This window comes from Solea senegalensis, linkage group LG6, assembly GCF_019176455.1.
Source record: "Solea senegalensis isolate Sse05_10M linkage group LG6, IFAPA_SoseM_1, whole genome shotgun sequence".
Taxonomy (NCBI): Eukaryota; Metazoa; Chordata; class Actinopteri; order Pleuronectiformes; family Soleidae; genus Solea; species Solea senegalensis.
Window position 1 is genome coordinate 12,535,642 of NC_058026.1, and position 10,712 is coordinate 12,546,353.

Below are 10,712 nucleotides of genomic sequence, written 5' to 3' on the forward strand. Positions count from 1 at the left end.
TTAAATAAAGGGCACTTCTGCATTTGGATGTAAAACTCCAGTGATGGTGACAAACAGAGAGAGAGAGAGAGGAAGAGAGGGTGTTGGATTCCACCCTGTCCTCGCTTCACATTGTCAGGTCACAGCCTCCCACGGAAATTCAGCGCTCCATGACCCAGTCTGACGCTTCTCCTCAAACTTGTCACCACCATCACCATCAGTTTTGTCAGCCTAAAAGTAGCCTGTTGGTATCTTTAAATATTGATCGATGGGTAGCTGTATTAAGAGGATCAATATGCTGCAACCAAAATATCAACTGTGCGCCAAAAATAGAACATGCACACAAGAATTCAAGTGTTGTCTGATTGACACACTTCCTGTCTATGCCATCCCCCAATACCAACCACATGTGGTCTATCTGTGAGTGGAGCCATAATCCCTGTCACTCCTCTCCACTGAATCATCTCTGGCCCCACCATCTGGAGCAATCATCTCTCTGAGGCCTATGAGTGACAGATGCAATAGTGTTTTTTTTCTTCTTCTTCAGATAAACACAAAATACGTGATTTTACAGGTTGACAACTGCAGGTGTAAGCAGACACTACTCCGGTCTTATCAGGTACTATGTGAGTTGGATTGCGACACAACTTTAAAGTGAGATTACACCAGAGTCAGGAAAGACTAATCAAGGTTAGGAAGGTGTGTCCGGCTTATCTGTGAGATGGAGGAGTTCCTGGTGATGTGAGGGCTGCACATCACCCTTCACGGATCCCCCACCCCCACCCACTTTTCTACTGCACCTGTGTGGAGAAAGCATTTCTGAGCCTGACACTCAGGTGAGCTCACCATACGCGGATCACAAACTCACAGGTGAGTACAAGCATGGCTTCTTCCATCATTCTGCACCACTGCCACTGTCATCTACTGAAATGTTCCCAGTTTGCATAAAATCAAAAGCCTGTGGGCCTGAAGGTAGATGAAATGCAAAATTGTATTAATACTAATGTATTAATACTAACATTACATTTTTATTATTATTATTATTATTATTATTATTATTATTATCATTATCATTATTAGTATTAATACCTGATATGGACAACTGACATTATTTGTAGTGTCTTTTTTGTTTACAGTTGTAACAACCATGAATATCTGAATTACTTTTATTACTTATATAATACTTATATATTAACACTTATATAAGTTAATAAGTTACAATTTTAAATTTTTAGCTGGCATTGGTTATATATAACCAACCTATTTAGCTGGTTAATGTGTTGTAAAACAGGGCTTTGGTGAAATAAGGTACATGAATAATAATAAAGTAACTTGAATATAAGTTAATAATGTTAAAAAATATTTATAATATAAGATCGCAGCATACTTTCAAATTACAAACTGTAGAGTTTTCCAATTGATTAATCTGGTTGCATCATAGTGTTGTGTGAGTGTGAATGGAATTTTACTGCAGCTCCACCATGTGACAAAATCAATACTGTGTGTGTGTGTGTTTCTGGCATGAACACTGACCTTGTCAGGACCAGTAGTCCTCATGGAGACCAAAACCAGGTCCTAATGAGGCACAACCTATTTCTGAGGGCTAAGATTTTAATTGTGGTTAGGGTTAGGTATTAACTTATTAAGGTTAAAGTTACAGCTGTGCGTGTGTGTGTGGACTCGTTTTTGTCACCTCTTTTTCTGGTTTAAAAACATACCTTTTCAGGACGAGCAGACCAAAACCTTATTTCTGAGGCTCTAGTCAGGATTAAGATGTGAATTAGAGTTAGCTTATGTTAGGTTTTTACTGGCAATAGTTAGGGTAATGGAAAGGTTCCGTTACAGGTTTACGAATGAATTGAAGTCAATGTAGCGTCCCACCAGGAATAGTGTGTGTGTGTGTGTGTTCCAGGTATTATTCATGTTGTGGGGACCTAAATGTGTTTACACAGTCACATTATGGGGTTTGTCCTCTTTATGGGGACAAAAAACAAGTCCCCATAAGGTAAATGATTACATTTTAAGGTGAAGACATGTTGTATGGTTAGGTTGTGTGTGTGTGTGTGTGTGTGTGTGTGTGTGTGTGTGTGTGTGCACGCGTGTTTGGGGAATTAAGTCATCAGTTTATTTTGTGCAACATCACTAGACCTTGTCAACATTAAGCAAATAAGATAACTTTGTTATATGTTTTAATGCTAGAGTCACAGTTTGGGTGAACCAACACATTTTCTTAGGGTTAGGGTTTGAATTTCTGTACGTTTGAATCACCATTATGAAGCGTCGCTAACCTTTAGGCTGGCACCCGTAATAGGACTTCATTACTGTGTACATACAACACGTTTGTGATCGAAAAACAGTGGCCCTCACCTTCACTTCCATGCAGCCCAGTCATAATGTATTTGTGTTTTTTTTCTCCAAGCAAATGGCTCAACACAATGAAAACCACAATGGGAGATGTGAAAATGAAAACAAAGGTATTTTCATATCATATGAAATATCAAATATACGGTGTAAATCTGTACAGGAAACGTTTTGAGACTTTTTGTTTGCCTTAGGGGTCAAAGCCAGTTCCACTGTCTCTTTGGTTGAGGAGGGGCCACGGGACACAGACCCGTGGGACCTGCCAGAGCTGAAGGACACTGGGGTCCCATGGTCAGGTGAGCAGTGAATAATATACACCGACTGATGAATCATACGCATAGCTTACTATGCATCATTCTAATTGTAATAATAACAGATTAAAAACACAGGACAAGAATCAAAATAGCACATACAATAAATGATAAAACAATGATACATGGGTATGAGCAACATAAAGAAAACAAATAATAATTAAAAAAATAAAAAATAAAAATAAAATATATATAAGACGTTTAATTAGTAAAAGTAAGTTCTAGGTTCACTGGGTTGTTGTCTGAACTAAAGGCCTGGTCACCCTTGGTCCCCATCTGTGGAAAAGCTAACAGTGTCTTATCTGAAGATAAAGTGCTGAGTGCTGATTTAGAAGATCCTTACCCTTAGCCTTGGTATTGGAAAAAAAAAAACATTTATTAAACACAGGAAATCTGATATGAAATATGATACTTATCATAATGCACATATATATATACTGTATATTTATTTATTGTGGTTGATTATTGATTCTTTGTCTCAATTTAAGTCAGTAAGACAATTGTGTTCCATCACATGAATGTAAAAGTTTTGGTATTTTGATTTGTCTTAATGTTAATGTTATAATAACATTAACAAATACTTCTACAGGCAGAGATCACTTTCTAATCAAATGCTTTATTGCCTCATTTAAAGGCCAATAAAACTGTGTAACCTGTAATATTGTTCTGATTATTTATAAAGTACCAAGGTCATAAATAATAATGTGAGATAGATAGTAGTGAGATAAATGGCTGAGTGACTCACTGACACGGGGCAAACAAGTGTAAAAGCTGTAAAGAGTGACTAATCTAGTGTGACAGTAATATCTGTCTGTATTTATGATTATATTAACATAACGATTTAATGTCTGATATGTGCAGAGGATAATTTACCTCTTGGATGCTACTGATGACGAATATACAATTGCATTGCCATTTTCTTTTCACAGGCAAAATCTCAACACTGCAGCTGTGTTTTTCCATAATCTGCTTGCAAATTATGATATAATTTTTATGATAAATAAATATAGTTAATAAAAAATGTCTCTCCTCCCACACACACTTTGTGTACTTTGTCAGCTTTGGATACCAAAGCAAAGGTGCTGAAAATCCTGGTGTCAGTGGGGAAGTTCGTCCTGTTGCTGGGTTTCCTATACTTGTTCATCTGCTCCCTCGACATCCTCAGCTCAGCTTTCCAGCTTGTTGGAGGTAAACGTACAAACATCTCAACTGCATTGATGGGTGGGTGCAATAATGCACATAGAGCAGGGATGTCAAACTCAGTAACAGAGAGGCCCGAAATTAAAAACTGAGTCCAAGTCAAGGGCCAGATGAGGTCAAATAACAAAAACCTCCGAACAAATAATTTTCCATCTGCTGTATTTCAGATGAACAGTCCTGTAGTCACATGTATCTCAGCCAATAATTTGTTGGCTTCCAGTTGTGGGGCTGTGCTTATAACCCCACTCTGGTTCACAGCTCTTTGTTTTCAAAGTCCATATTTAATTTGTTTATTTATTTTATTGGGGCGGTAACTTGATAAGTGTGGAACTAATCAGTGAATCAGTGGAAAAAAACCTGGAAAGGCCTAACATTATCTTGTGGGCCAAATACAATTGCACCAGATCAGTGGTAAACAGTGATTTTATATTGCATAATTGTGTTATAAAGGAAAAAATATGAAAAAACACTAAAGAAATATTTGAAAAACAACACATACATGTTTCTCTCGTCGTTTCATCCAGGTAAAACAGCAGGGGATATCTTCAAGGACAACGTAGTTTTGTCCAACCCACTGGCAGGTTTGGTCATCGGTGTTCTGGTCACGCTGCTGGTGCAGAGCTCGTCCACGTCCTCCTCCATAGTGGTCAGCATGGTCTCCTCTGGATGTGAGTCACAACACACAACATGCACACATCGAACATACAATGTGTGGGTGGATAAAAAAGAAACCTCAATGTGCTTTGGCAGTGCTAACGGTCCAGTTGGCTGTTCCTATCATCATGGGTACAAACATCGGGACGTCCGTCACCAACACACTTGTGGCAATGACGCAGGTTGGAGACCGCAGCACATTTAGAAGGTAATCATTTCACTTGAAGGTAATCAAGTACTGTATAACGCACAATAAAATCTTAAAAAGCCTCATGTTCAGTGAATTATAAGAACACAAGGAGCTGACATGACCCTGATAAATTAAATCAATCTTTATTGTTGTAGCAATCAGGTAATTAGCCTGCAATAAAATATACTCATTAATTTGATAACAAGAAGAGTGGACATACCCTCATACATTTGTGCACTGGTAACAAAGTTCAACATCAAGTGCATCAGAGAATGACATTCAGAGTGTTTGAAGTACTTACTTTCATTTTTTTTCCCATTAGCCAAGAGAAAAGTTACAGCCCCTATTGTGTAATCCCTCAAATTAAATCCCTCCATTATTTATGACTACCTATTAATAATCATGTTTACCTGAATAATTACAACCAAAGATCATTTCACTTCGCATTTATCTACCTCCTTTAATGATGCACCCTGCAGGGCGTTTGCAGGAGCCACAGTGCACGACTTCTTCAACTGGCTGTCTGTTATGGTGCTGCTGCCTCTGGAAGTGGCCAGTGGTTATTTGTACGAAGTCACTAAGCTCATCATTGACTCCTTTAAAATCCAGAGTGGAGAGGCCCCAGACCTGTTAAACGTGATCACGGATCCCCTCACAGAGTCCATTATTATGGTAAAGTGGTTCAGTCATTGTGATGAATAACTCTGATAACTGTCATTATGGGAAAATTATCATTCATTTACTGTCGTTAATTGTTAACCCTTAGTACTCACATGGCACGGATCTGTACCACAGGTGCACCCTGGGTAAATTGCAGTGGAAATAATACACTACTCTTACGGACACCCTAGGGGTGTGTGTTTATACGTCACATCTTCTGGCTTTAAAAAATGCATTGTTTCATCTTCTTATGTGTTGTTGAGTCAAAGCTATGATTCAGTAGTGATAATTGCACATAAGTCATAAAATAGACAATTTTTCTTCTATTTTTGTTGATAAAAATGAGCCACGTATTTCCAAATTTCACAAATTCTTAATTTCAGCACTTTTTTTTCCGCATCAGATAGAATGTGCTGAAAAAAAGGATTTAAGACACTCTAAGGGTTAACAAGAGCCCACTGGTGAAACAGAGTTGAGAAGTAAGGAAACAGGGGACCTTTAACACTATTACACGTCACAAGGGATTGACACATTATCATTGCCGACTTTGCTGAGTATGCCACTGTTTCCTTGAACCAGCCTTGGGTGGGACCTGCCACTCCCTGTCATTAATGACAGCAGATGCTGCCGACTGAGACAGAAGCAAAAAACTAATTTTAGCCCCTTAACAAAAGTCTCACCAAATAAAATCCATACGGTTGTATTAAGGACATGTTCAGCAACCTTTTCTGGTCTGCAAAGTCTGTAAATTATTTTCTCCCCAAACCAAAGTCCATAGAGAAAATCAATGATTTCACATGACAGCAAACAGGTGTTTTAAGTCACTGCTTCCTCTCCAACACAATTTCTTTGTGTTATGTGACTTTAAAAAAAAAAGAGAAAAAAAAAAGAATCTTTTGCACATAACTTGGCGCTCGTGTCACAGTGAGCTGAAAACACACAGTTTCTCTGTGGACTTTGGTGTGAGATAGAAACAATATCGCAGACATAAACAGGCATAGATTTAATGAGGTGAGCCTTTTGTTAAGTACCTAAATCCTGCTGGCGGCCATCATGTTCTCTGTGAAAGCAAGAGTCAAGGTTCCAGGGTGGTTCATTGAAATGGCAGCACACTTGACAATGTCAGCATTGACAATGTGCGACTATCTCATTTAACCGCACTTCAAAACACCTGCAACGTCTCCTCAAAGACTAACACAGACTTATGTTAAGACAAAGACTTAACATAGGATGTCAACACTATTAGATGGAGAGCATAGGCATCATCGCTGTTTACAGTACATGAGCCATGATGTAAATGCTGAACCTATTTAAATCTAAATGATTTTCTAACTAATCTTTAAAAAGGAGCATTTAAAAGCTGAGCTTAGCTTCAGGGTTGATTATATCAAAATTATCACCAACAATCACAATATTTTAATTGACCACATGGGATGTATTTTGTGCCATTTAGCCATTTGTCATCTACTCAGTTGGCTGTATTGCTTCCAAAGTTCACTGTCCAGTGTTTATACTGAGAGATAAGATGCTCTTGTATAATATATAAATTGTCTTCATTGTAGTTAGACATGTCTGGACACTGTCTCTTTCCTTTTGACTCAGTTGGACAGTAAGGTCCTTAGTGGTATTGCCACTGGAGACCCCGAAGCCCGGAATATGAGTCTGATAAAGAGATGGTGCAAAACGTTTACCAATACGGTAAGACTAAAACATGTCAAAATATCAAAAACATCACAATTCAAAATTCTTAATTACCGAACTGCCGCTGTGTTTTTCAGACCCTAAGGAACGTCACAGTTCCTGGTCCAGAGAACTGCACCTCGCCAGTGCTCTGCTGGGTCGATGGCAACTACACGTTTACACTGAAGAACATTTCTGAAACATACAATGTGCAGAAATGTAAGACCACAATTCTCTGATTTTTTTTAAATATCTGTATGAATGAATTCATGTACTTCAGATCTGTGTGAAGTACTTTTTCCCTTGAGAGGCCAGAAATAATGAATTCATACAATTTTTTTTTTTTAAATCATCTATCCAAGGTAGGTTTATTAATTCCCATGGGGAAATTCGTCCTCTGCATTTTATCCAACTTCTACTAGGAACCTTCCTACAGCCCACTGAGCAGCACCCAGGGACCAATTCCAGGTTGAATGTCAGTGTCTTTGGTCAGGGGAAACTGACAGGAGCATTACCCAAACACACAGTCTGATGGTCTAACAGAAAGTGGAACACCCGGAGAAAAACACCACACAAACACGGAGAAAACATGCAATATTTGTATTTTCCATGTGTTCTCAGGTAAACACCTCTTTGTGAATGTAAATCTTTCTGACCTGGCAGTGGGTCTGATCCTGCTGGCCCTCTCTCTACTGGTGCTCTGCTCCTGTCTGATCCTCATTGTCAAGCTGCTCAACTCCATGCTTAAGGGGCAGGTGGCTGTAGTCATCAAGACAATCATCAACACAGGTGAGCAGCAACAATCAGGCGCAGCAGAACTGGTCAGTAATAGATGAATATTTCATTGTTGTTTACGTGTGCATGTTTGTTTTCTATGTGTGCGCAGATTTCCCATTTCCATTCGGTTGGGTCACTGGTTACATTGCCATCATAGTTGGAGCTGGAATGACCTTCATTGTGCAGAGCAGCTCTGTCTTCACGTCTGCTATTACTCCACTTGTTGGTAAGTTAAATTCTCTTTCCCTCCAATTAGTGTATTATTGTTGTAATGTTGTTTTTGTTGTCGCTGTTTCTAAGTGTCACAAATGTTTCTATGGCATCACAAATACAAATTTGAGCAGCATTTGAGTCACTTTAAATGCAGCTTTATGTCTTAAGTACACAGTGCCAAACACGAGTGTGTAAATGTATATGTGTGTTCTTTTTTTGACTAGGTATTGGTGTCATCAGCATTGAGAGAGCATACCCACTGTCTCTGGGCTCAAATATCGGCACAACCACCACAGCCATCCTGGCAGCCATGGCCAGTCCTGGAGAAACACTGGCTAACTCTCTACAGGTCAGTGATTCACATGGAAACATGCACAAATGTTCAATTCACAAGACAGTCCAAGGGTATTTAGTGCAACTTAAAGTTCTATGGTTGACAGAAAAATGTCAACCTATTATTTTTTCTTCCGTTTCCATTAATAAAATTATTTAAAGTTGTTTGCATCACATGTAATTTCAGATGTACTTTAGATGAAATGGGAATAAAGAAAATAATACCAGTTAAATGGATTGTCTACATTAATAATGAAAAACAATGTTCAAAGGAACATTAAACATTTTCATTACCTATATTTTATAAACCTATAGTCCTCTCTGTGAGCATAGATCACTCACATGTACTATATCATTTATTTTTACAGATAAATAAATGCACAATATGAAAAACAATACTGACTAAATCAAACCAAGTTGTTGTTTTTTTCTTGATTCCTGCAGATTGCCCTTGTGCACTTCCTGTTCAACATCTCTGGCATCGTCCTGTGGTATCCGATTCCCTTCATGCGCATTCCCATCCGGTTGGCTAAAGGTCTGGGCAACATCACCGCCTCCTACCGCTGGTTTGCTGCAGTCTACATCCTCTGTTGCTTTTTCGTTTTTCCACTCTTTGTCTTCAGCCTGTCGCTGGCTGGCTGGCAGGTACTGGTGGGTGTGGGTGTACCTATAATCGTCATAGTGATCTTCATCATAGTGATCAACATTATACAGAAACAGAAACCCGGGTGTTTGCCTGCAATACTGCGTTCCTGGGATTTCCTCCCACTCTGGGCTCATTCCCTCGCTCCCTGGGACAAAGTGGTGGGTGTGTGTACCGCCAAATGCTGCTGCTGCTGCAAATGCTGCCAACTTGCTGCTGATGACCTGGAACACAGTGGGAAAGAAAACGCACACAGAGAAATGTACGATAACCCTGCAATGAGTGCAGAGAAAGAGGTCGAAAATGAGATTCGGGCAGATCTAAATATTCAGAAGATGACCCGGCTTTGAGAGTTTGTACACTCATGTCACATGAGCCATTCTGGAACAGTTTCCACTATATTTATCTTAAAACTTCTTCATATAGATTGTTTAGTGTAAGATAGGAAATGGTTGTAGAAGAATTTCTAATTTATAAGGCAAACACTGTATGTTTAAGGTCCAGTGTGTAACATTTAGGAGGATCTATTGGCAGAAATTTAATAAACTACCCATCAGTATGTGTGCATACAAATGTATAATTGCTTAAAAAATATTCATAGCCTTAATATAAGTGGTTACATCCCTGTAAAGTCCATCTGATGAGGGGAGTAACAATGCATAACTAACCTCAGTTATTTATTTTAAAACGAGAAAGTGAATAAAAAGTTTATTCACAATGAATTAACAGAATGTAAACTTAAAGGCAGCTGCTCCAAAAGTAGCTGATCGGCCTACGAGAGCGGGAAAGACACCATTAACTTAAACAGCCAGATCAAACCAAGCTTAAACCACCAAAGTCACACGTACCGTGAACAAAGGGTAAGAAAAAGGTTGAGTGGAGAAAACACACAGCTTCCTAAGCTGCATAGTGAAATACACCACTTAGTGGCTCGCAGGCTATCAGCATGGCTCCAAAGAGGCCCGGCACAGCTTTTTCTCAGCTTTTTATCTCCACAGCTTGACTGTTGAATTGGAGGCACCTGTGGAACAAGCAGAATGGGCGGACCCACAAAGCACACAGCAAACACAGGAATAGGGATATCCCACACAGCATCCTGGCATGTAACATAAGCCTTTAATGTGAACATAAATGCAAGGACTTTGCTTTACAGAGACCGACATCGTGCAGCACCAAGTGTGCGTTTCATGGAAATAGAAGCTTATCATCCTTTCTGTCTGCAATTTCACCATTAGATTTTTTCTTTAAGTCTTACACACTGGACCAAATGGGCTTTAAAGGGAAACATGGCAATATTATCTACATAATTCTATACATATTTTTGGCATGTATTTAAGAGTAAGGTACAATAGAGTGGAACAGTGCAAAGCAAAGTCTCTGACCAGCACATGCAGTTTGGTTGGATTAAACTATGTGCTATGTGAATACTTAAATATGTATATGATCAGACCAGGCAGAGCACAGGCTTGTTGAAACATTTGTTTTGTATTTTTACAGACAAAAGAAAATCTTTCTTTGACTGTGTATAAGACACGCTGACATCCTCAACACATCGTTTTATGGTGTAAAAAAAATGTATTTTGTAATTGAGATGGATAATTGTATTCAAGGAATATATGTAGATCGAAATGAGATGAATGTACATCTAACTTAATGTTTTTAACCGCTAATGTTTACTGTTGCTTTGTATATTATTTCCCCTTGATACCAA

General features: G+C 38.8%; 1 protein-coding gene across 1 annotated transcript; it reads left to right on the forward strand.

Moving 5' to 3' along the window:
• The first annotated feature begins 758 nt into the window (after positions 1-758).
• Positions 759-9,714, forward strand: slc34a2a (solute carrier family 34 member 2a). The gene is made up of 13 exons (XM_044029254.1): positions 759-849; positions 2,399-2,453; positions 2,535-2,636; positions 3,711-3,839; positions 4,376-4,519; positions 4,602-4,713; positions 5,175-5,367; positions 6,958-7,053; positions 7,134-7,254; positions 7,657-7,824; positions 7,922-8,038; positions 8,250-8,374; positions 8,803-9,714. The coding sequence occupies exons 2-13, from the start codon at positions 2,402-2,404 to the stop codon at positions 9,349-9,351; spliced, it is 1,908 nt and encodes a 635-aa protein (XP_043885189.1). The 5' UTR covers positions 759-849; positions 2,399-2,401; the 3' UTR covers positions 9,352-9,714.
• The last annotated feature ends 998 nt before the right edge of the window (positions 9,715-10,712 follow it).

What these genes read in the sequence shown, in the direction of transcription:
- slc34a2a (XM_044029254.1), top strand. Translation starts at nt 2,402, where the DNA reads ATGGCTCAACACAATGAAAACCACAATGGGAGATGTGAAAATGAAAAC. An exon ending in GACCGCAGCACATTTAGAAG is followed by an intron (nt 4,714 to 5,174) that starts GTAATCATTTCA and finishes TGCACCCTGCAG; the next exon opens with GGCGTTTGCAGGAGCCACAG. An exon ending in TGCTATTACTCCACTTGTTG is followed by an intron (nt 8,039 to 8,249) that starts GTAAGTTAAATT and finishes TTTTTTGACTAG; the next exon opens with GTATTGGTGTCATCAGCATT.